The sequence below is a fragment of the Ptychodera flava genome, chromosome 12, assembly GCF_041260155.1.
Source record: "Ptychodera flava strain L36383 chromosome 12, AS_Pfla_20210202, whole genome shotgun sequence".
Lineage (NCBI taxonomy): Eukaryota > Metazoa > Hemichordata > Enteropneusta > Ptychoderidae > Ptychodera > Ptychodera flava.
In genome coordinates, this window is record NC_091939.1 from 25,026,752 (window position 1) to 25,054,197 (window position 27,446).

General features: G+C 39.3%; 1 protein-coding gene across 2 annotated transcripts; it reads left to right on the forward strand.

Moving 5' to 3' along the window:
• The first annotated feature begins 2,615 nt into the window (after positions 1-2,615).
• LOC139145489 (uncharacterized) lies at positions 2,616-20,047 on the forward strand. Of its 2 annotated transcripts, none has more exons than XM_070716696.1 (2): positions 2,616-2,907; positions 17,094-20,047. In XM_070716696.1, the coding sequence occupies exon 2, from the start codon at positions 17,365-17,367 to the stop codon at positions 18,802-18,804; it is 1,440 nt and encodes a 479-aa protein (XP_070572797.1). In that variant the 5' UTR covers positions 2,616-2,907; positions 17,094-17,364; the 3' UTR covers positions 18,805-20,047. The 2 variants fall into 2 exon arrangements, with proteins under 2 accessions (XP_070572797.1, XP_070572798.1); XM_070716697.1 differs by lacking the exon at positions 2,616-2,907 and adding an exon at positions 3,686-3,850.
• Positions 20,048-27,446: the final 7,399 nt, after the last annotated feature.

The window sequence follows — 27,446 nt, forward strand, 5'->3', positions numbered from 1 at the left end:
TGAATATGTAAATTAAAAATTAATTAACACGACACTGCCAAGTGTCTTTATTCAATGTTAAAGCAATGTGAGCTCGACATCTGTACCAAGTTTCATGAAATTTGTTGAATCATTTCTTGACATATCGGCCTAATTACAAACATTCATTAACTATGCAAATCAGCAGTTATCGAAATCGAAATGATACTACTACATATCTTTGCATGTCATAACACTACTGGAAGATAAACATCTGTACCACGTTTCATCAAATTTGATGCAGCATTTCTAGACAAATCACACTTATTAATCAAGAAGATGCTTATATACATATTTTCAGTTTTATTCAAATAACACTACTGAAATATCAACATCTGTACCTAGTATCATCAAATTTGATACCAAGTTTCATGAAATTTGAAAACCATTCCTTGACATATCAGCCTAGTTATGAAAATTCATTAAATACGCAAATAGCAGTTAATTAACCTGATGCTACTACATATCTATGGGTTGAACTACCAAAAGATCAATACCTGTGCCACGTTTCATCAAATTTGATGCAGCATTTCTTGAGATAGCCAACTAATTAGGAAAATTCATTAAATAAGTAAAGTAGCAATGAATTCGCATGTCACTTCTAAGTGTTTTTGTACACTATTATGCGACTGTGTGCTAAAGATCTGTACCAAGTTTCATAAAATTTGCTGCCGTATTTCTAGACACATCACCCTGACTACAAAAATTCACCAGATATGCAAATTAGCAATTAATTGATGAAATACTGACATATCTCATTGTGTGCTATCAGAGCTCTGTGGGCCGAACATCTTTACAGTTTCATCAAATCTAGTGCAGTTGCGCGCCCTAGAAACAGAGCTTTTTTCAAAAGGTCATTGTCATAGTCCCCTCTTTTTAATAAAATGGTCGTCACACGGCCATATTGGATCGGATCACAAAACAAGCCGACGTGCACATGTATGACATAAAGAGTAATAGGAGTGGATGTCGTGAATAGCGCACTATCTCTGAAATTTCTCGCATAGTTGGATGTCGGGCTGCCAATAAGTCCAGTCAATACGAGTCAAAACGAGGTTTTGGCAGAAATAGACAGCTCATCTCGCCGTGAGAAGTGCCTTGTAGTATCGACTACTTTTAGAAAGCTCCATAATCTGCAACGATGTAGTCGACTGCAAACCTTTCCTTTGCGACGACGAGTTCAAAAGTTACAAGAAAGGGTTACAAGGGCAACAGAAGTTGTCTGGAAAATAGGGCGTAGAAGAGACCGGTCAGAAAACTTGTCGCCATGACAACTCGGCAGACAGACTCTGTTACATTTGAAACGTTTTCCTTTAATTTTCGCTGTCATATGAATACCTAGATGTCACATTTTATCGACAGACTCCCTAGCATCCAAATAACAGTTAAGATTGTTCGTGTATGTTTTCTCGATTCTTGTTTGGAATTTTCAAAAAATACATTTTGAATTCCAGACCGATACTGCAGAACCAAAACGAGTAGAAAAAAGCAATACCTGAATGAAAACTTACCCCAAAAATTAAATTTACGCCAAAATTTAGAATTTAATTTGCCGCCACTAGCCGATTACCTAATGGCCCAGCAGCCGGTCATATCTTGCATGAACGTATCAAATCGTGAAAAATACATAGAACGGTACACAGACGATCACAAATCAAAGGACTTCTTTAGAAGAGATATGGATAAGGTGTGAGATTTGTGTCAGAATATGAGTCTTTAGTCGAACGTTTTGAAAGTCAACCACATCGATAGAGGTCGCTGTAACTTGAAGAATTTGAATTCTTCAAGTTAAATAGTGTCCAATCCATATCAATACTACTTTCTATTTTACTGTTCTGAATTCAATTTTACAACTCAACATTCTCAACATTCAATTCAATTTCAGAATAGAATGTTGAGATGTAAATTGAATTCAGAATAGAATGTTGAGTTGTAAAATAAAATTCAGAACAGTAAAATAGAAAGTAGTAATTTTGGCATGAATTGGACACCATGGACGCATGGCATGTACAAAACACACGATTAGCTTGGGTAGCACGACACATTTAAAGGGAAACAGTCGTCGGAACTGCGCCTGTGCGAGTTTCTTGTTTATATCGTGCACGATATCTAGACGCACCTCATCACCATAGCTGCAACATTTAAATTTTACGATGTAGATTATGACAGGCATGTTTCAACTTTCACTAATCACTATGGTACCTTGGATACAGTGTTTAGATTGGTTGTATGGGTTCCATACGATCTTCGATCGCAATTCCAACGACTGTATCCCTTTTAACATGTTTAATGCACCACGTGCAGGGGGTTAATGTCAGTCAGTTTATTGTAGGTTGTTACAATCAAATTTTCAGGCCTTTTTAAGGGTAAAATTCTGTTAAAGCGACCGTCGGGCTATATTGACAGATGTTGAAGGGAGCGACATTCCTGCCATTCACTCTGCCGACTGTCTTTAGTTAATTATAGGCGCATATCAAAGTCATAACAATATGCAGATTCTCACTCGATATAAACTGTGAAAGGGATAGGCCTATAGTCATCGGAACTGGGCTCAAGGTCTTGTGGGACTCATACGAGCATGCGCATGGAGCATGCGCAACTCAAAATAGGGCATAACCTCAATTGACCGCCCGACAGATCGTCGCACTTTGGCATCAAGCGCAGACTGAGCTGTTCAGTGCTGGCATTTCGGCGAGTGTCAATACAATACCGTTGCCGCCTACCTGCTGTTGTTAAGTGCGTCACATACTTCTACTTACGAACCCGAAGCCGACAACCAGTCGATTTGAGTCTCACACAAACTGTAGTACACAGCACTACGAGCACGAATAGATTAATGAATGGTCAACTGACATGATTGTCAATCAGCACCATCGATTGATACGCAAGGTATGTATGTATGACTGTGCACATTTATCATGACCCTTTTTGCAACTGTCAGAGCGGCATTTAATACCTTCAGGGATAGCGTGTGTATGCATCGGTGGGCATTCAATTACCTGCCACACTTTACGAAAGTTGTGTGTAACTGAGATTAGGGGTACAACTCAACGTGAGAGCCGAGAAGCGCTAAGCAGACTGTCGACTGGACTGTGTCGTATGATGAAACAAACCAACCGTGTCAACTGGACGCGGACGGTGGGTATCATCACATGGTTTTTTTTCTGTGTGTAAAGGCTGTCCGCTGCCATAAATCTTCCAGTCGACTACGCAACTTAGTCGACTTGCTGGCCTCTCGCACATCCACGTTCAAACCATGGCACATGCTGAACTGAGAATATTTTAAAATGTTTTTTCAAAATTTTGATAAAACGACGGAGGAAAGCCAGGTTCCACAAACGTGATTGAGGAGGGGTTAGAAATTTTGCGCTGACATCGGCATCAGGCACTTTCGGTGGGGAAAAGACTTTCACAGTTCATTTAAGAATTTTTAGCACTGGTGGAAGTTCGAAAATACAACGTACTCACGAGGGGATGACAATAGCCTGGGAATAGGAAATACTGCATCCACAGTCAGGTCAACTTTCTGCAGAGCGTCGGCAAGGCAATGTCTTTGTCATGTTAATGAAAAGGCGGGAACTTTCGAAATCATTTGTGGCCAGCGTTGCTCAATCAATTGAACGCGTGGGCATGGCATGCACATGATACAGGGTAATCATCACATGATTGTTTATGTTACGTCGAGAAGGTCGGTGGCTGTAATCAAATACAAGCGCCGCGGCAACTCTACCCACCGTGTCGTACGTCAACGAAGACAGCACACCCTAACATGTCTGAATAAATCTGATGATAAAATTCACTACCAAATGCAGTGATCACCAAACGTCTGCAGGTACAGTATGTTATAGTCACATATAGGAGAGCAACATGCAATGTTTCTGTCGCGGATCCGGATGGTTTCCTCAGAATGTTTGTTCAGCTATATCGATGGTTTATACCATAGACTCTCGAGAAAATTCTCGAGAGTCTATGTTTATACCCACAGTTGCGTGTTGTTCCGATACATGGCGGCCGCTGTGGTATATGCATTAGAAAAAGGGTTTTTTTAACGCATACCGCAGCGACCGCCGTGTATCGAACCACACGCTACTGTGTTCAACAGCCGTATACCGTACGTACGCCTTCGCATGTTCGGTGCCATGTGTTCAAAGCGTTACACGCGTGCTTCCCAAAAGTAGCAACATCGACCATACTATAGTGTGTCTATGCAGCATTCTTGTATGGGGTTGTGGGTTGGACGATGAAACTAGACTTGCTGTCCAACCGACACCTCCAGGCAAAACATCGAGCTACTGTACTGTAGCTGGCAGCGATGTAGCCCCTAGTTTTCCACGTGCGTTTGTGTCGTAAAGAAGACGCTTTCCCCCTCTGCACAAACCATGGAGATAAAAACAGGAAAACACAAGACCCTATTTAATTTATCGAAGTTAGAGTCGGATTGAGAAAGTGGGGCTTGTCAAGATCTGTGAGATGGTAAAATCTCATATATAGCCTATTATTGGATATTTACCCGTGATATAAAAGTCTAGAATCAACTAGTATCGATATTAGAGTTCCGAATATTTATCGGCAAATTTACATAGACCAGACGTGCCAGGGACACAAGGCAAGTAATTTTAGTATCGATATTAGAGTCCCAATTGCCGATAAATATGAAGTAAATATCTGTGATTTCACAGATCAGGAATGTCTAGACGCAAGGCAAAATCATTATGGAATTGTCTAGTATAGATTATTAGAGTCCCAACCTGAGGAAAAATATCAGCAATTTCGCAAATCTGGCATGCCGCGATAGAAAGCAAGTCTTTCCTGTGTTGTCTAGTATCAATATTAGACCCGATATATAGATCGTTATGTTTTACAGAAATATTTGGTTTCGAAACGTACATGTAGCGTCAAATGATCACACTGTGATTTGACAGCCCCATTACGGCTACATCTTGCCATGGCTTATATCTCCACCAATTGCTTGGAAGTTAGAGTAGATTGATAATCCGTGAGCTCTCGGTCCTGTACCAAATGCAAAGCTGTAATGACTCTGGTTATTCCAGGCCTGTACCCTGTGCTGTTTTTGGAAATTTGTCAATGTGTTTGCCTGAGGCTGAGGTCTGGCACTTGGGAACATCTGAGTGAAATAGTCAAATGCGTGTAAACCGGATCCACAATTCACATGCTGATTTTGCTCCTGAGTATTTGTCTGAGGTTGAATAGCAATATATCATCTAGAATAATGTTGAACAGTTTAGCATTGGCCCATAATTTGTTGTGCTTTAGTTTATCCATGGTCCCTCTACCGTGCTGTGGTCTGTCCGTCCCCTCCCGGAGCTATGGTTCCTGCCCCGGGCCTGCATTGCTTAATCCGATGTCTGCATTAATTGTTGATGTTTTCTGCATTGCTTTCAACTATAGACAGTGGAGCCGCTCCACTGTCTGTCTCTAAGCTTTTACATGTAAATTAGTGTCTAGCCAGAGGGTAGACCCTGTATCTTTCATGCAGGTTTGTGGAATGAACCATAAACGATAGGGTGTCCATGAGTGAACCTGTAGCCATGCACTTCAGTACAACTGAATGGAATCCTTTGTTTATGTACTATGCCTTGTTCCACTGCTATACTGGCTGATACAATGCGGCATTAGCATAATGATTACAACAACTTGCTTGTGGTTGTGCTCATGAAGCGTGCAGATTGATTAACGGAACGTCTGCAGGAAAGATTGCAAAGCTGGGGGGGACACTGTAATCTGTTAGTGTTCCAGTGGAGCAGCTGTAAATCTGCCGAGTCATCATGTGCTGACATCAGCATGCATATTATAGTGTGCAGGTTGAACTCCAAGGTGACCTTGCTAAACGTCCTTGTCACAGTGACTTCAGTCTGCATTTCAAAATTCGGCCTGACTGATAGATATGGATTTAATAGATTGCTTTTTGTCAGTACTGTTGGCCTCCAGCCAAAAAGTTTGAAATAATAGCAATGTATCATTCAAATCATATACTGGCAATCACCTGGATGTCAAAATCAAGCAAGACTTTGCAGAAAGAGTATTAAGGCATGGCAACTTATATAACTCAATTATAAAAAATTTGTAATTGAGTTATTAATTCAAATCTGTCTGTTATGAATTCTGGTTCAGTGTTTACCGTTATCTGTTGTTGATTCCTGAAAACAGGTCATGTACCTCAAAATATGCAATTACCATTCAAATTTGTCCCAGCAGTCACCCTTACAGTGCAATCATCTCTTGATAGTGGGCACTTTGTAGCAGTCCTGTATCATTTTACATCTTACCGGCCCTTTACAGAACGGCCCCCCTCTCTGTATGTTGTCAGTGGCCACATTAAATTGCTCCAATTTGGTACAAAACATCTGATCTCCCCACCCCCATCTCCGGCTGTAACTAAGTGATATGATACCGGTACATGTATGTCAGCAACAGCCTTGGCATTAACCCTTTTCCTGCCAGATTGTCTCACTTCCCCATCAGCCAAGTCAGTAAAAAGCAGTATTGAGCCAAAACACGATGTATTTTCACCCACTTGGCTTGGTCTGTTATAGCATCTTTAGTCCAAAAAAATAAAGTTTACAGTATTTATGTTTTCAACAGCTTTCAGATGTACAGTATTATGTTAAAATACACCATATGGAATATGATGTGTTTCGTTAAATTTTAACCATCTTGACCTGGTAGTGAAATATGGACTTGGCAGGAAAAGGGTTAAACAACATGACACATGTAGTATATAGTTTAGTTACACTGTAGTATATAGTTAGTTGCCTTTCCTGCAGTCAAATGACAATAGTTTATGTTCCGTACATCTTTTACCCACACCCTGTTCCACATTTACGAAAAACAGTGTTTACGTACAGTTGCCCTCTTATCAAACTGTTTTAAGTGTGAATGACTCTAAACCCAAAGACTTCGCCTCAAATTCCAAAGTCAAAGCACATAAACCAGTGTGCCTAAGCCCTCTGAGCTTCAGAGTAAAGTTTTTTTGTGTCTCATTTAGCAGCGTAGAATAGTGAGAATGAAATCTGAGATCCAACATGGCTGCCAGTGACCAACCTGTACTGAACCTAGTGACCTTAAACTGGGGTCAAACACCCTGAGGCAACCACTCTTTGTAAAAAATTACCGGCATACCTGGATCCCTTCCACTCCCTAAATGAACTGCGAACATTAATTTCCACCACAAGGTGCTAACTATCTGTGTCCTCATCCATCAAGGCTCTTTTTTTGAGATGGACACAAAGCTCTTTATTTGAGATGGACACAGCACAAGGCAAGGAATTTTCCAAAAACTAATAGAGTGATGCCTCTCATTAGACTGTGCAGCGTCTCTGAATGTTTTTTAGGCAATTGGTTAGCTGGAACTCAAAGTCATTATTGAGTCATTTCCAGAAAGCCAATAAGCTACATAATAGCCCTAGTTTTCAAACTGTAAATAATCACATTCTTTTAATTTGGCCTAAATTCTTATACCACAGCTGGGCCAATCTGTTGCAGGGTGTCTTGATAAGATGAACATGGTTTTTGACATGGTTTCAGTAATGGAATAAAAAATTACGTCATAAAGCAATGTTGCAGCCAGGACACGCCCTTGCAACAATGTCCCTAAAATGGAACCCATTGTCCCGCATTCTTGCATACTGCAGGTCACCTCAGGCGCACTCGTGAGCTGACTGTGTTGGGTGTAGTCTGCCAGCAATATCTGTTACTGATGACGATGACCTTTGTTTTGCATGATTATTTTGAGGCTTAAATTTACATACTGTCGGAGCTGTGATTAGAAATAATTAAATGCTGCACTTGATAATATAGTTTGCTTGTAGTCCGACAACAGTACTGAGCTTGAATTGGCAGCACATACATGTAGAGCATACAGCCACAATTACCCAATATTCAAGTGCAGTGACGTGCACGTGGTCCTGGTAGCATGAATTTGTTTTATCAAACTAATTTGTTACCTATAACACAAAATTTGATTGAAAACTAATGCATGTTGTCTTCAAATTGTGCAAAATGTCCCAAAAATAAATAGTAGTGGGTCACAGTGTTACCTAGTTTAACCATGTGAGTGCAAAGTCAATTTTTGTCACCTTTACAAAATATACCCCAGTCAATTTTTTTCAGATTTTTGCCAAAATTTTGATAAAAAGCTGTAGCCAATGAAATGTGATGTTCATTTCGTTCAAAATTATCAAAAAATTACAGAAAATTCATAAAAAAATGGTGGTTAAATGTTGCACTAAAATTTTGGTGGGAAAAATTACGGCACTCAAAGGGTTAACATTACTGGCTCCAACACTGATAAAGATAGACTTGGTTCAAGTCGGTGAATTTTTCAAAAATAAAATCATTTATAACAAGGCAGTATTGCTGAAGGCAATGAGTACTTGGGCCGTGATAGAGTAATTTTGAGGACAATATATACTACTATTCAAATATGGTCTTGAATTTCCTCCTGTCAATGAGGCATTTGATTACTGGTTATTAAACGAAGCAATGGCATGACAACGGCAAAATATGTCTAGCAACTTTTGTGGAGTTTGAGGCAGGGGTTCTTTATTTATAGCGGGAATTGCTTAACTCCTTAAATATTCAAATTACAGCAAATTTCTTTTGTTCTCGATGGTAGATGTCTAATATTTAGATGGGCATATTTAGATTTCTACCCTATAGTTATCCCTATATACCAAAAATCGGACATCCAGCTCTATTGGCTTGCTCAGAATTAGATATGCGCATAATTAATGAGGTACAATATGTGGTGTCATAAGGTGTCCCATCATACCATTTATGAAGGGTGTAGCACTTGTGGTTACTGAGTTGTGGACAAATATATATATTTGAGGTCAAAGGTCATGGAGGTCACGTGACATTTTGTCAAAATAATTGTATTGCTAAGTTATTCCTATATACCAAAAATCAGACCTCTAGCTCTATTGGCGCGCTCAAAATTATATATACGCATAATTAATGAGGTACAATATGTGGTGTCATAAGGTGTCTTATCATACCAATATGAAGGATGTAGCAAAACTGTGACGTGACCTCAATGACCTTTGACCTCAAATATATATATTTGTCCAAATAATTGTATTGCTAAGTTATTCCTATATACCAAAAATCAGACCTCTAGCTCTATTGGCTCGCTCAAAATAAGATATGCACATAATTAATGAGGTACAATATATGGTGTCATAAGGTGTCCTTTCATACCAAATATGAAGGGTGTAGCACTTGTGGTTACTGAGTTGTGGACAAATATGTATATTTGAGGTCAAAGGTCATTGAGGTCACGTGAAGTTTTGTCAAACAAATTATATTGTTAACTTATCCCTATATACCAGAAATCAGACCTCTTGCTCTATTGGCTCGCTCATAATTAGATATGCACATAATTAATGGAGTGCAATATGTGGCATCATAAGGTGTCCCGTCATACCAAATATGAAAGGTTTAGCACTTGTGGTTACTGAGTCATGGACAATAATGTTATTTTGAGGTCAAAGGTCACCAAGGTCACATGATATTTTGTCAAAATGTCTGAGATATCTGCGTGAACCGATGGACTCACTGATGCACTCACTGACGGATATGAGCCAATCTATAAGCCCCCTGGACTTTATCCGTGGGGACAAAAAAACTGTGTCACTGCATTCTTTAGGCAATATGAATACGATGAGAAACTAAATTTTTATTTTTCTTGGCATCATACATGCGAGTCTATGGAGAACTGCCTTATACATGGGAGTCTATGGAGGTGTAAACTAAAAAGTCCTCTAACACGGCCAGATTTGATAGCATTGTGAAACAAATCGACGTGCATCTGTATGGGGTTGGGTACTGTAGGCGTGAATGGACGGACGGACGCACGGACATGACCAAACCTATAAGTCCCCTCGGACTTCGTCCGTGGTGATTAAAAACAACGCAACAGTTATTACAGCTACACCGGCGGTAGGTTCATATCCAGAGCCCCGTACGGTCTGCCGCCGTCGCTTGAAAACAATCTCATGCACCCGGCCATATGGGCAGCTGGCCGGATCACAGTCGCTCGAGAGCTATTCAGCTCTGGGACTATTCGCCCCATAGACGAGTATACAGAAGCGAGGTATTTCTCGCTTCTGTATACTCGTCTATGGGGCGAATAGTCCCAGAGCTGAATAGCTCTCGAGCGACTGTGGCCGGATGCATGACTTCCCGGAGAAGGCGAGCTGTCACGTTCACGCTCAGGATTATTTGTCGATCAAATTTCAGTAAATTTACCTTACCTAGATGAAATTTTGTCTATAGGCTGAAATTTCGCCGAAGTTTGACAAAATTACATCGATTTTTCAGGTTCATATGCGACATTTTTGAGTTTTGAGTGCAGACAGAAATAAGTTTTGAGGCAACATGGCTGCGACCCCATGTTGACCCCTAGCCCTGCGTACGATGCTATGTGCTACAGCTAACACACAGCATCGTACGCAGGGCCAGCGAGAGAGTTGCCGACATCGACGGTTATTTACGAGAAGTGAATAAAAGACTGTCATTTTTGGAAGCGATCGAGTAGCTGAGGTAGGCTGGGATACGACTTGGGCCCAAGAACGCTGAATTTCGGCAGTAATTTGGCTTTTTACGTCAAGTCCCAAAATGGATTTGAAGTCACCGACCCAACGTACGGGTCTTTGCAGGGCTGTGGTGAGCGGGGCGCCCGGCGGTAGCTGTAGCGGAACACACAGCATCGTACGCAGGGCTAGTTGACCCCCAAGTGAAAATGTGTTCGCGATCAAATCTTCCTATATTTTTTTCAGAATTTTCAACAAAATCATTGCTTCTTACATCTTTTGTAAAATATAAAATACTAAAATAAAACTGCGATGTGCCATGTCTCCAGATTTCTAAAATATCGTTCGTTGACCGTTCGACGCAAACTTGTGACGCAGTTGAAATTCAATACTGACCGCCAAATAAATGAGACGAGATCAGTCTAGACATCCTCCAAATTATCCAACCATTCGCATTGGAGTTCAGCTCGCTTAGAGTATCATAACATTTTTCGGCCTTTTAGATCGACCCTAATATCTGCCATTTAGGAAATAAATACACAAGCTACCTCGACAAAACTTCGTGCACCATCCAAGACCAAACGCACTACAAATCTGTCTTGACGTCATCATCTCCTTACATGGTAATCGGCATACCGTATTTTTTAGCAAAGGGGACACAGAATACGTCGGAGTATTCAGTTTCAAAACGTATTACATTGTGTGATGTTGTCAAAAAAAAGTCATGTTACTGCAGTGGTATAAATTACAAAACACAAAAGTTCAAATCAGTTTATTTTGGACTGGCTTTACCAACATTTCATATTGTTTCTTATGCCAGATTTGACCACGTGCTTACTGGCGACCCCTTTTCATGCAAATTTTGTGTCAAATGATGTGTTCCCCTGGAAAAACAAACGTACGATTTCTAAATGAAGGAGGCGAAATTTGCCCTCAAGACTCGAAAGCACCCCTTACGGGGTGTACCTAGCTATTTTTAACGAGCTTCTCGAATCTGCAGCTCTATTTCGAAATGATGGTCTGGTTTTCTCAGCTCAAGGATAAGTGTTCTCCATCGCTGTGGGCGTTACTATTCTCAACCGGGGGTACAGTTTCCAGTCGTAATGTTTTTCATTGTGTCCGGGATATAAAACCTTTCCTTTTCAAACTTTCTCTTTGATTAACATTAATCCACATCTTGTCAGTGATTAAACATGTTTCAAGTTTAAATGTTAAATTCTGGTCTCGAGCCCTCCTGTTCGACCAAACCGAAATTACCCCTCCCACTTTGGCTCGTCCAGTGGGTGTAGCAAAGGTCGTGCCATCGCCTAGTAAACGGAGGGTGCATTAATTGTTGCATTTCGATGCACATTTTGATTATATTCAGAAGATTTTGTGGCAAAAACTCAGATAGAGAAGCATTTATATTCACATCTCACTTATTCAAGACTGGCTGAGAGCAGCACTTCCATTCAGTTAACATCATTACGCCATTTATTATGCCAAGAAAGATGAAGCCAATACATTTTGCCCTCCCTGGTCTCAGCCAGAAATGGTTATACCTTACAGTTTTTTCCCACGGAATGAAAACAAATGTACTTGGGCTGAGGCCCAAGTACAATAATAGTTATAATAGTTTCTCCTGTGTCTCTCCATAGACCTTAAAAATGGAAGGTCTATGGTCTCTCCTATTTCGTACAAACCTATCCGGAATTTGGCAGCTCACGCTAGTTTTCCCAGCGATTGAATGCGTCACGTTTGAGTCTGCGCAGTAGTGAGTTAGTTTCTGCCGGATTCACCGACTTGGACTTCTTGCAAAGTACAGGCGGTGAGACGGACTGTGTACACAGTGATGTAGAGCAAACACAAAATGATTGACAGCCCCGCCGTTATTCTGGCCAATAAGAAGAACGCATGCTAATAAACCTCTGCATGCATTAAAAAGTTTGTTGTCATCTCCGTGCAAAGCTATACATCGAGTACGTTTTATATCTGGGCGAATAATGGCATCAAGTTTTTACATCGGTCGACCATTGCTAATCATGCGAGATTACCAAAGAAAGCTTGTTGAGAGTTACATTGAGGGAAAAGATGTGTTCGTCTGCGCACCAACCGGCAGCGGAAAATCACTGACATATGAAGTCGCTAGTCGCCCCACATTGTTTTGATTTCCATCGCTTTGGGCACGTAAGAGAACAGGCTACAACTGTAAGGACGGTGTCTTTTTCCATCCTTGAATAACCGGCGACGATTTTCGCATTTTGCAACATGGGCCCCACAAACAACGCAGATATTTTCACGTGAGCTGACTTTTGTGGGAGTGATCGCACTCGACATTTTGTCAACAACGCCATGTGAGTTTTATGCACGTGTCGTTTGGGTAAATTGGTAACTCCTCCCACTGTTTTAAATTTAGTGATGTCATCTTATGAATAATGTATGAGTAAAGAAAACGTAATCTCATGAATAATTTATAGCAACGCAGATCGTGCAAGAAAGCCAAGTCTGTGATTCCGGGTGAAACTCCGCTGTATAGCGTTCACTCCACTCATCGCGTTCACCCTACTCATCGCGTCCACTCACGCGCACGTTTCACATGAAAGCAAAATACAAATCACATTGCGTTCACTCCACTCAAACATTCACAAATCACAGACTTGAACCAAGTCTATGATAAAGACTGAACAAAAGACTTTAAAGCGCATCAAAAGTTACAGGGACATGTACATTGTCCTTTTTAACATTGTCTTGAACAAATTATATTTTTACTCTGCTTGTCAACTAATACTTCTAGGTTTGCAATCAGGATTCATAAATCATCAGAGGCTTAGAAGGCATCCCCTAAAGGCATGTCATGAATGGTGATTTATATCATTTATGTCAGAATATATGCGAGTCAGCAAGTATGGCAAATGCGAGTCAGCATGTATGGCATATGCTTCGTCAGCATGTATGGCATATGCTTCGTCAGCATATGGCATATGCTTCGTACATCATACTGTGAACTGCCTGGCAGTTTTAAAGTGGTTACTCTTGTGCCTGGTCAGTTTTATCTGATCAGATAGTTTTATCTGATCAGATAGTTTGCAAGACGTCTTGACGGTACATGTACACAGCAAGGTCATTCAATGGAGACCAGCTCGACCTCTCACCCCGGCTGGGTGGTCTTTATTGATAAAAATACCTAATTATAATTATTAATACAAAGAAATACCTAGTTATATTTATTATTAGCTACTGTTATTATACTGTAATATTGAAGAAAATTTGAACTTATTTTTGGATCACACTTTTATTGCCACAAATGTGATGTAAATCCTATATTTACAAGCAAAGCAATAAAAAAATATTATTAAAGCTGACCCCATAGCCATCTGCAAATGCAAATTGGTGCAAATGAGTTGACTTTAATTTTGACTTTTTTCAAGGTACTTTGAATCCCATGAATCAAGTTCATGAAGTGGTTTGACTATTAGACTGAATTGTATATCTACATGTACAGTATGCACTAACCAGTTCAAAGGAAATCTTGCATTGCCTGATTTTCTGTTAGGAAGGTTTTACAATATATCACACCAGCAGGATGGGACCTCGCAATGCATTTTCCTACTGTCGCATGACAAACAGCCATGTATTTTACTCTTGGCTGCCACAAACTTATGACAGAACAAGTAGCGTACTTTTTTATTCTCCTTGAAATCCAAAATAGTGTCAAAGTGAATGCTGCTGCAGAGCATCTGTGCTGAAGAAATCCCCTTAAACAATAAAATTTCAGTTAAATGGGCGCAAGGCTCACTTTGGTAATATGAATTTCGTAAAGTTTCATCTGATGACGATAAAAATTGACTTTGTGTTGTCCTTTCGAAGCCTCAGTCAACAAAATATGACGTATAATCAGAACTTTACAGACACATGTAGTAACTAATCTTGGTTATCAACAGAAACATTAAAAGTCAACATTGATGCTGTAATGAATAAAACTGTGATCAAGTTCACAAACTTGCTAAGCACCCAGTGATTGGCAGTAGTAGTGACTGTCTTGGTATTACGGTGTTTTTGTAAAGGTAGAACACGCCTCTGGGACAGATGGTTGGATTCTCAAATTTGTACAATTCTTCTATGATCTATCACTTGTGGGGGCTCATTTTAAAGCTCTAAAAGAAAGAAAAACTTTCACCGTCTTAATTTTTGGAAACTACAAAATTTGATTTTTTCAAACAATGGAGTTAACACAGGAATGGTGGCCATTTTAAATATCAAATATCACAAAATGTTGCGTAATTTGTTTCGCTTGTTCCAAACTTTGCATGGTGACCCCTGATTTTTATTGTTGATTTGGTGAGAGGATGGTTGAAAATTTCATTCAGGAAAGTTTGAGCAAAAGTTTTAAGACTTTCACTTTCGAGGCACATACTACCTTAAAAGCTGTTACCCACTGGCAGGTAACTTTTTACTGGAGACCCAGAGTCATGTTACCGGAGTTCCCCTCACAAATATCAAACACAAAGATGTTAGACGACGAGAGAAATGCTACCCTGGTTTCCAAAGAACTAAGGTAGTTGCACCTAGAAAATGAAAGATTTAAAACTTTTGCTCAAACTCTCCACGAGCAAACTTTCAACTATTTTCTTTCAAAATCAAGAACAAAATACGGGGAGACACCATGCAAAGTTTGGCACTGGAGAACAAATTACCTAATATTTTCAGACTGTTGAAATTCGGATTGGCCACTATCACTGTGTTATCTCTACAGGGGAAAATAATTCCCAATTTTTCACAAAACTAAGTTCGCAAAACGTGCATTTACATCATAAGCTTCAAAATGAGTCCCCACAAGTAGTAGGCCTAATGAATATTGTAAAAGTGAGACAGTCCAAATATCTGTCCCCGAGGTGCATTTTACCTTTAATGGACATATACCTGTATTCCTGAACCTTTGCAAAAATAACTGCATGTAGTAACCACAAAATCTTTCATAGGCAATCATCAGTTTGCAAGACTATAGGGCCGTTCACAGTTTACGTCACTGTTCTCTCATTAATATGCAAAAATAAATATTTGTCCGCATTTTTAGATTACGCTTTTGAAAATTACGCATGCAAGAACGACGAAAATACATCTCAGTGGGCGACTGCTAGTGTAACAGTGAATACTAAAAAACATATTCACGACTCAGAGTACAAGCTGCAAAAACAGCCACGCATGCAACATTGATAAAATTTGTCCGCATTTCAAGCTGCGTGTCCGATGTCGCGCGCGTACAGCTATATTTAGTAACAAACCTGTAACCGTGAACAAGGCTATTGTACATCCTCTATTATTACAGATTGTTGACCTAAAACATTAACCCTTTGAGTGCTGTGATTTTCCCACCAAAATTTAAATGCAACATTTTGCCAATTTTTATGAACTTTTATGAATTTTTTTTGATAATTGTGGACCAAATGAAGATCACATTTCATTGACTACAGTTTTTATCAAAATTTTGGCAAAAACTTGAAAAAATTTGACAAGGATATATTTTATAAAGGTGACCAAAATTGACTTTGGCACTCAGAGGGTTAACTGGTAGCATCAAGGCTGTATATATAATGTAACTTATATGAATGAACATCATAATTCTGCTGATGTGCAGCTGGCTTGGAAGGTTATATCTGATTGGTCAATTGTCACTATTCACAGACAGTCCTGAAAGCATGTTGAGACACTCAATATTCGATCGGCTTGTCTACTCAGCCTGTTCATGTGTAAATAGCGCTGATCGCAAATGACGTCACTATTCTCTCTCATTAATATGCATAAATAAACATTTGTCCACATTTTCCGCATAAACGACGAAAATAAAACCTGCGAGTGTTATAAAGGCTATTTAGCGGCACACTCATTCGTATGAATTGATTACTGAGACTACAAGCTGCAACAATAGCCGCACATACGACGACAAAATTTGTTCGAATTTCAGCATATTTGTCCAAAAGTCGCGGGCGTGCAGCTATATTTAGTAACAAACCCCAAATCGCGATCAACGCTATTGCTTTATTATTGTTGAGTAGTGAATTGCAGTCGGGACTAGAATTCGAATGTAAACAATAACAGTTCTTTCTACACGGATAGACACTGTATTTGCAAGCTATACATGTATAGCAAGGGTGTTAACTTACTGGTTGTTGACAAACCCCTTAAATTCTCTCGCACTTAAATTTTTTGCTCACAGACACAACAAATAAAGCTCTCGACAACACATCCTGGTTTGTTTACTGGGTCATAGCAGACAAGGAGACAAACACACATGAGACATAATATGACCCAGTTTGACCTCATTTACATAATTGTTTTCAAGAATTTCAAGCTAAAACCTAGAAGCACCCAGATGTCAAACAAAATCACAACCTTGCACAGGGTAATTTGAAACAAAAACGCACAAAACACGTATGTAAAAATGATTTAGTGATATTTTTTTTTTTAGCTGCCAACCTGTGGATGATTATTCGAAACCTTTGTGAATTAACTAATTTTGTCCCTTTTTATCAATTTCAATTTCAGAGACCTGAAAAATGAGTAACATGGAACTGAAAGGGGACATGGTGGGAACAGAAAAGCAAAAAGATGCTGACCCATACCAGAGTGCTGCTCCGATGGGGAAATCCAAGTTGTAAAGGACAATGGACAGGTTGTGGATGAAAAAAATGAGCCACTTGAGGGCAAACCTAAAAGCAGGAAAGAAAGAGCCAAGCATCAGTTTAAAGCTCTGAAACCGTTTGTCATCATCAGCTGTTCATATTTGCTGTATACTGTGACTGATGGCGCAATTCGAATGATTATTCTCCTTCATGCCTTCAACTTGAACTTCACAGCTTGGGAGACTGCTATCATGTTCACATTGTATGAACTGGCCGGCGTCTTCACAAACTTGCTCGCCGGAGTTGCTGGAGCTCGCTGGGGAATCAAGCAGACCTTAATAGCTGGTCTCATCTTGCAGCTAGTTGGAATTGGGATGCTGTTCGGCTGGCAAAATCACTGGAGTAAGTCACTGGGTATCGTATACGTCACACTGGCACAGATGCTTTGTGGGATAGCTAAAGACTTGGTCAAACTTGGCGGCAAGACGGTGACCAAGTTAGTTACCCCAGATGAGAAGCAGTCCAAACTGTTCAAGATTGTCAGCTTATTAACTGGCTGGAAGAACACTCTTAAAGGCGTTGGCTACTTTCTTGGATCTGCCCTACTAATGATCAGCTACTATGCTGCACTGGCGGGGATGTGTTTTCTGGTCCTATGCGCTCTTCCATTGGCCATTTGTGGTTTGACCAAAGACCTAGGACGAACGAGGAAGGAAAACATCAAGCTGAAGTCAGTCTTCCGAAAGAACTACAATATCAATACTCTCTCACTGGCTCGCTACTTCCTGTTTGGTTCTCGCGACCTGTGGTTCGAAGTGCCGCTGCCCTTCTTTCTGCGGGATGAGAATGGCATTGGAATGCAACGTGCCGCAGTCGGTGCCTATCTTGCTGGTTGGATCATTCTCTATGGTCAAATTCAAAGCTGGAGTCCTCAGTTGATATTGAATCCACTGCGACAGAGTCCTGCCAACAAATGGGGTTGTGCCCTGTGGGGTTTTATTCTAATTGGTTGTCCCCTGGTACTTGGCATCTTCTTCCAGTTTTCTGATGCTGTACGGCATGATTATGTGTCCACCATGACAGCTGTGCTCACCACTGGTGTTTTCGTGTTTGCTTTCATATTTGCCGTCAATTCAGCGATTCACAGCTACCTAATCGTCAAATACTCGGAAGGTGATAAAGTTGCGATGAACGTCGGTTTTTACTACATGGCAAACGCTCTGGGTCGGTTGACAGGTATCTTGGTGTCCGGGGCACTCTATGAGTTCGTTGGTAGCGCAACGAGCCTCGCACAAGGTTTCGCAGCCTGTTTCTGGGTTTCTGTCGTCTTTGTGTTCTGTGCTGCATTTATTGCGCTGTTCTTGAAAGACAACACCGGTGGTTTGTCGTGTGGGCCTTGTGTCAAGTGTTTGGACTATGCAGAGGTTCCTCAAAGAGAAGGCGAAGGCAGAATCAGGAAAATCGAGCCGGACGAATACGAAGACGGCAAAGCAGATGACAAGCAAGAAAAACAAACTGATCATACAAGCCCTTTGGAAGTTGCTGTCAAAATAGAACCAGGTGTTGATGCTGCAGAAAACGAAGGAAGCGTGTCTTCCCACCTTGCAGCAGAAGAAGAAATGGCTATTTTGTAAAACTCTGTCTTGCCAGTATAAAAGAGACTTTAATATTAATTCTGTACACCATTGTTGTGCATAATGCACTTATAAAGAGAGCTTGCTTCAAAGGAAATTCAATAAAAAGTTGCCTAACACAAAATAATTAACACTGATTAATCCATGGAGTGCAGTTTGAAGACACTAAGGACTCTTGTATCAGTACAAACACACATCTTCCACTACACTGGGATGACATCTCTTTCTCAAATGCCAAATTCATAATCACAGGAGTCTTGCCAAATGTATTTACAAAATGTGCTTCCCACTTTCCTAGGTGAAATCCCCGTTCTTAGTAAGGTACTTAATGAGTAAGCCACCTCTCTATGGTTTTAAGAAGTTTTACTCGTAAGGTAATTAGCATATAAAAGAATATATTTTCATGACAAAAGAATATACAAATTACATTGCAAATTACATGCAAATTGCCCTCTGTTTTCCTGAGCTGTGGAGAATGCCACTCACTGTTTGTCAAAAATGTTTCTCATTGAAATTGTTTGTAAGATTTCCAGAGTACATTCTTTCTGAAATACCCATATTATTAGATACGATAAAAGTTATGTATTTTTACTTCCATGACAGGCATTCAAATTTTAAATTTCATACAAAAGCATACAATTACACTAATCATATTTCCAGTGTCATGGTAAAAAAATCTAATATTGCGATGAAATTATTGACACGAGCAGTATAAATTTATGTTGTGTCTAGATTGTTTTGTCACAAAAATTTACTTTGTGTTCACAGTGAAAATATATTGCCTTTTGATGTTATATTTTTTATTTAGAAAATTTATTCAGAAGGACATATTTTTTTTCAAATGACAAACTGTACTTTAATTTATAAATGCAATTTTGTGCGTTGATCTTATTGTTAAGCAGTTGTTTCTACAAATGGCATTAGTACATGTACCTTAATACTGTAAAAAGCTGCCTGTAACTGCACCTATCATCCTTTTCAATTGGTCCAAAGTCTAGTTTACAATTACGCAACATAATGTATAAATCAGTTGAGACTGTTTGATTTAAAACGTTGAGGAAACGTTTTTGGCCGATTTTTTATGCCTTTGCAAGACACTGTAATAAGAATGCCTTCACTCCAGTGCATCAAATGCTTCTGTAAAGTGAAATGCATGTATTTCAGCGTTTTGTTTTCCCTAAAGCAGCTGGTTTTTTTCGCGGAAAAAATCGCATTTAATAGAATAAATGTGCATATAGTTCAATTTTTCCAGTTTGGTATATATTTATGAAGTCACATGTGAGTACAGCCTCAATTGTTGTCATGGTAATACTGCTAAAGATTCATTACTCGTTAGTTAAAGTCTGTAAGACATCAAATATTGGTAGTAGATATTTTATATCACCTCATTCATCAAAAGAAAAGGGAACTTGTAGAGTGAGAAGATGGCGCTTTACATAGGTCGCTGTGAGTTTCTCGGGATCAGTATTTTATTAGATCAGCTGTGAGGGCGCTCTGTGTGAATGTACGATGTGCCGCTCTCAGAGGAGACTTGAGTCCGGGCAGTGGCGTTGGAAGGGGAAGGCACAGTAAGTGAGGCTACCCACAATTCTCCATGATCTGTACACACGGAGATCACTCACTGAACTGAAGCAAATTTCTTCTGTACACAGAACAACTCGGTCCATATTTCAAAATTCTGGCAACATAATTCTGATTATCATAAGTTTCTAATTTCTCACTGTGAATAATGAGAAGATCAACCCTTTTTCCGCGGAGGAGATAGCAATTTTGTAATTTTGTTGACATAGATTTTGGACAGCCATACACAATATTTTCGAGGAAACTAAGGGAATAAGTTGCATCTGTGCTGGCAAAAGAAAGGGTATTGATTTTTTTTAATGTTCGTAACAAAGGAAATTTGCATGTCTGACAGGTGGTATGATGAGACCATCTTAGTTGCTGATAACTCTATCTTGACAAGTGTATAATTTTTAGCACCTCCAAACATCGACTTCTCATTTACTTTACTCTTGAATTTTAAACATAATCAATAACTTTGGAACATAGTTTAAACAAATAATCCTGAACTTAAATTGTAAGTTAAAAATTGTTAAGAAACTGATAAAATTGAAAAAGCCTTTAGCAAAAAATGTCTGGGTGAACAAATCAAGGGGAATTGTGGGTAGCCTCACTTACTGTGGAAGGGGCATGGCCCCTCCATTAAAGAAGGAGGGGCCAACACCTGGTTTGTCCCCCCCCCCCCCCCCATTTTTCATGATTGAATATCTGTATTTTTGCTATGCACTACGCTATATCTCGCATGTCATAGTGTCGATATTTTATAGTGTAACACGATTGGAACTAATTTGGGATAATTGGATAGTGAAGTGATGTCTTTAAAATCTGCAAATATAAGCTAATCTGCTTTTCTTTTTACGTTATACACCTGGTTTAATGAGTAATTTGTAATATTGAGACATTCAGCTACAGGGCACCTAAGATTTTTGAGAAATTTGAAAAATATGAAAATCCAATTAACCGAAAATAGTGACTCGTGTAAGGAGTTACAATGCTTGCCATTGAACAAGTTCGATAAGATTGTAATATAGAAGGCCTAATGTACCTCGGGCTTTTTTATACACAACTAGTGCAGAGTTTACGTGCTCAGGCGTATACGTTTATGAACTGCAGATGTATGATTGTTACTGCGTTTATTTTGTGCCTGAAAGCTGCATTTTGGTAGCAGATGTGTAATGTCACAAGTATTGGAGTATGTACAGGGGCAGACGATGAAGCTGTATTTCACAGAACTGTTTGTTCCTCGTTCGGTTACTTGACCAGTGAGAAGAACTCTGGTTCATAGCGGGCATGAGAACTTCAGGGAGCTGGAGGATATGACTTGCAGTGCCGTTTGCACAGACCTGTTTGTAATGGCCAAAGGGCAGACTAAATTGGAGCGAAACATGCAGGATGGGTCTGCATCAGCTTGAATGAAATTCTGACCCTCTAACTGTCAAATATTTCGAAGAAACACATTCGGGAACCTGGCAGAGAAAATGGTAAAAAAATACAAACTGAAAACGTTGAGGGACGCAAAGTTCCTGGAAATGTTTCCCTAGTATTCAGTTTAATTTGAATCCTCGCAGTCATATTTTTGCTATAATTTCCTTATCACAAGTCATTAATTTTGGGACAAAAGTCATTACCAAATCAAAAATAAACACGAAAGAAAAACACAACATCAAGTGCTAATATGATTATTTTCATGGTAACCGTAAACAAAAGCTGCAGACTGCTTTTAGGATAGGGAATCTAGCTAGATTTGTCGAGGTTAGTTTGTTTTCGGCAAATTTGAATTTAGGTTTTGTTATAGATGCAACAAATAAGATCAGCGCCCCCAACGGATGTGAATCACTTCACCGACTGATTTAAAACAACTGTACTGCACAGTAAGTGAGGCTACTCACAATTCTCCGTGATCCGTACACACAGATCACTCACTGAACTGAAGCAAATTTCTTCTGTACACAGAACAGCTCGGTCCGTATTTCAAAATTCTGGCAACATAGTTTTGATAATCACAATGTTCTGATTTCTCACTGTAAATAATGAGAAGATCAACTCCTTTTCCGCAGAGGAGATAGCAATCTTGTAATTTTGTCGACATAGATTTTTGACAGCCATATGATATATTTTCAAGGAAACTAAAGGAATAAGTTGCATCTGTGTTGGCAAAAGAAAGGGTGTTGATTTTTTTTAATGTTTGTGACAAAGGAAATTTGCATGTCTGACAGGTGGTATGATGAGACCATCTTAGTTACTGGTAACTTTATGTTGACAAATGTACAATTTTTAGCACCTCCAAACATCGACTTCTTTTTCAATTTTCTCCTGAATTTTAAACATAATAATTTTGGAACATAGTTTTAACCAATAATCCTTAAATTAAATTCTAAGTTTCAAATCGTTCAGAAACAGATAAAAATGAAGAAGCCTTTAGCAAATAATGTCTGAGTGCACAAGTCAAAGGGAATTGTGGGTAGCCTTACTTACTGTGTACTGGTGCTCATTAATATAGAAATAACAGGCGACGCGCTGACCATTAACGTTTATTTGTGGGCAAGGGCGAGAGGAAAGCCAAAAATTAACGGGCGAGGCTTGCCGAGCCCGTTAATTTGGCTTTCCTCGAGCCCGCGCCCACAAATAAACGTTAATGGTCAGAGCGGAGTCTGTTATTTCCATTATATTATCAGCGAACCCAAGAAAACCGTCAAATTTCCGAAAATTCCAGAAGCGAACGACAACTGGGCCCCAGAAACTGAGCAATACGCGACGCACTGTCACGCGCGCTGTAAAAAATTGGCAAATCCGGAGATGTTTTCAAAAAAAGTATCTCAACTTAACCTACAAGTGCTCCATTTATTTTGTGATTGATTATGATTTACGTTTGAGCTGTAAAGTTATGATACTTTGAGTTGTTAATCTTATTATTCATATTCACGGGCATAAACCATTACTGTGTATTTATTTGTGGTCAGTCACATGGTTCAGCTCGCCAATCAAATGCGATGGGCAGGGCATGGTAATATAATTTGAGATAACACCCATGTACTTGTTGATTTCGCTATTATAAGAGTCGGTGCAGTTGATGTACCTGACGCGCGCACGTCTCAACAACAACAGGCCTACGTGCCATTTGCTTGATGCGTTATCGAATACTTTAATGACACGTAAATAATATGCAAATGAGTAAATTTATGTAAATTGGCCTAGTTTTTGACTATAACATTAAGTGCCCCCCACCCCCGACTTTGGATATGCTTCCTACGCCCGTGGGTCTAGGATAACTAGAAGGTTTAGCAAGGCACTTTTCCCTGGCGTGTATCTGATTTACCTCGCCTCTGAATTCCACAATACGGTTAATTCAAGTTAGAAGAGAAAATCTGGAAAGAAAATGGGAAAGAAAATGCATAATCAAGCATTTCAGGAATAGGATTTATGGACCTTTTTCTCAAATACCTACGCTGTAAAAGACACCTTTCCATCAATTTCATATGGAGCAAAATTTTTAATCATATTTAGGGAGCCTGGGGTTTTGGAGGAATTTCATCGGAAACTCCGAAATTTCGAGTAACCCCCTTGCCAACCATGATGAATTTGAGTAATCCCTAACTCCGAAATTTTGACTGAACCCTCCCCCCAATACCAATACATGCATTTGTAAAATTTACAAAATATACAGCAATAGTAAAACTCTTCAAATCCAGATGTACCCTGCTAGATTATCATCGGTTATCTCATGACGGTTGAAAAAATGTGAAATCAACAGAATGAAATTCACGGTGACAACAAAATATAGCTGATACAGATATAAAAGCTCACGCTATAATTAGGATGGATATCATGACAGATATTTCATTAAGATTTATTTGCATAAGTAAAACTGTTAGAACACCCCGAGGGGAGAGCACGAGAGGAGGGGTGTCCCCTTCTCGCATCGAAAATTTTGATAAATGATGTGTGTAATGGTGCAGTCTGAAAGGTGTGTCAATTTATTTTGCACTTGGTAAAATTGTTTGAAAACGATATTTAACACTTATATTTTTTGTTACATATTTTTGCATTATCAGTGATTGAGTCATAATATTCAAAACCCAAACAATGACAGTGCATTTTGTAGAAAGAAAACAAGTCTCAGTTTCCCAGAGATTGAAGACCAAAGAATATGCAAGGATGGAAACGCTGCGACCTTCTTGTGTAATTTCTCCAGCAACTAGATTCTAATGAAAAGCCTGAATACGAATGGTTAAATGTCAAAATGATTATTGAACTGAAGTCAATTAAAATTATGATTCTACGATAACAAAGGATGAGTTCACAACAGTTCAGTTTTGTCCTATCCTATGAAAAAATTGAGAAATTGATGTGTGCAATGGTGCGCAGTCTGGTGCAATCTGAGAGGTATTTTCAACTTGTTTTTACTAGTAAAGAACATCCCAAGGGGGAGAAAGCACGAGAGGGGGACCAAAAATTTTGAGAAATTGATATGTTTAATTTATTTGGCACCAAAAGATTGATTAAAGAATGATATGCGCCTTGGGGACAGATATTCGGACTCTCCGGCGGACTTTTGCAATTCTTTTCTTATCTACCATTTGTGGGGGCTCACTGTAAAGCTCTTGGAGTAAGAAAACTTTTCAACTTCTTAATTTTTCGAAAACCAAAAATTTCGTTTTTCTCCATAGAGTTAACACAAGGAGGGGGGGGGGGATTTTGAATTTCAAATAATCGTAAATCTTGGGTAATCTGTTTCTCTTGTACTAAAATTTACATGGTGACCGCCGATTTTTATTCTTGATTTTGAAAGAGAATTGTTGAAAGATTCCTTGAGGAAAGATTTGAGCAAAATTTTGGATCTTTTACTATCGAGGCGCTTACTACCTTGATCTGTGGGCCTTCCCAATAAGGCAGTGGTCATCTTGGGTTACAACTCTCGTCATTCGACGGAAGAATACCAGGTTTGGGTACAAAATTCTTACATGCAAATAGCTACAAATCCAGAAATACCCAGGAGTGTTCGGTCATGTTGCTACACACTGGCGATTTAGGCTTCTGATCTTCAAATTTTAAATTTTATCGACATACATGGAAATAAATATATAGCATTAATGATTTGCTATGAATGAACAAAGAACAGAGATCAGAATATAGAGGGCGAGCTTGTTATGCTACCTTATTGACCTTCCATTGAATAGGATAGTATTACAGGCACAATAACACACCAGTACCCAGTGGATGTTTGCCTTCGATACACTAACTGCTTTCTTTCTGACAACACACGGAACATTACATTCGCCATCTGTGTTCTCTAGTATGTCATAAAATGAGAATGTAATGATTAGAAAAGCAAAATGCGCCTGTGTAGCCAGGGGGTGGGCAGGGAATTTTAGGTGAAGATCTGCTTTGTCAAAGCATGCAAAGTGAAAGTACAAAGTTGAAGTAAACACAGTGTAACAGGAAAGACTAACAGTACTTGGGGGTCAAACTGTTTTGTACCAGGATAACTCAAGCGTATGACACAAATAATGGTAATAACGAGTGTTGTAAAATTTAGATATCCTCTTGTAACATTGAACAGTCTAGTCATTCACAAGTCATTCATTCTAATATTATCTTAAAGAATTTCAGATCGCAGCAAAGCTAGTTGCCAAAAATATCATTCAAAGAAAGAATGAAACACAATAGTCCAAGTTGTGACCCCCGTGGAACCCCTGACTAACTTAAACAGGATCTACTCTACACCCTCCGGGATCTATCAATCAGGTAGGTACCAAACCAATCAAGGAGGGTGTCTTGTATTCCATAATTACTAAGTTTTATACTAATATTTATGATTGACTTTATCAGTGTCTTGGAAAATCTGTTTTGCCTCATTAAGATCAAGACGAGCTTCGTTGAGCAAAACAGATAAATTAGTCTCATAGGATCGCCCAGGCAGGAAAACCATGCTGTTGTTCAGATAAAACACCCTTAACATGGTTATATACTCGCCTTGATATCACTTTCTCACACAGATAATTTCTAACGTTTATTTTGGTACCCTTTTTGCGTAAAGGTACAACCAACGCTTTCTTCCACTTTGTGGGGAAAACTCCCTCATAAATAGACCGATTAAATATGAAAGATAGTGGAATGGAAATAGAATCAGTATTTTAAAGCAATAGCTAGCATATCATCATCACCCATTGCTTTTTTTAATTCAGGGCTAAAAGTTCGGACTTTACCTTTGACACAGATATAATGAACTTTGCCCCTTTAACACAGGCTGAAGCAAAGGAGAAGGATCGCTTTGTCTTGTTCGTGACATCTGCTGCATCAGACCCAACAATGAACATAATCATCATGTTTTATTTTCGCCAATGTCTGGAATGAGGTACAAGCCTAGCTACTTGAATAGTTCTTTATTCTCAGGCACAGGAATACGTCTTTTTTTGCACATTGTCCAAGGTCTTCATTCATTCATGTTTATTGCCATTGAAGCAAAAAAAATATATATATACATAAATTTCTTAATTATCCGAACTACAAAGCACAACACTGAAGTCTTCCAGTTTTAATTCTTCGATTAGCTCTGCAACATACACAGGTGGGACACGGCGACGAAGTTTAATTCGCGGCACGAGATCTTTAATTGCTGGCACAATGAGATCATAGAAAGTCTCCACACATTCATCAAGGGTACCAACTGTTAGGAAGTCGATCCAAGGAATAGCTACAAGATCGCCTTTTAGATTTTCTCAGGTGGCTTTCTTAAAGTTGTACATCGCCCTCTGTGTTGTGGCAACTTTTATAGCTTTTGTAATGCCTCGCAGCAATATCAACATCAATTGATGATCAGAGGTTACAAAATTTCGTTCAACCTCAACGTTTACTTTGTCAATGTTCGACAAACATAGGTAAAGAAAGTTGTTCTCCCTCGTTGGCAGTAAACAGTACTGATCGATATTGAAGTTTGAAAATACAAATGACCCAGAACTGTTGCAGTAAGGGAACAAGCACAATGAACGGCAGGGGGGGAGGCGGAAGAGAAATGGGGAGGGGGTGTGATAAAAATATGAGTCTTGGGGGAGGGGTTAAAAAATTCCAGAGTACCATGAGGG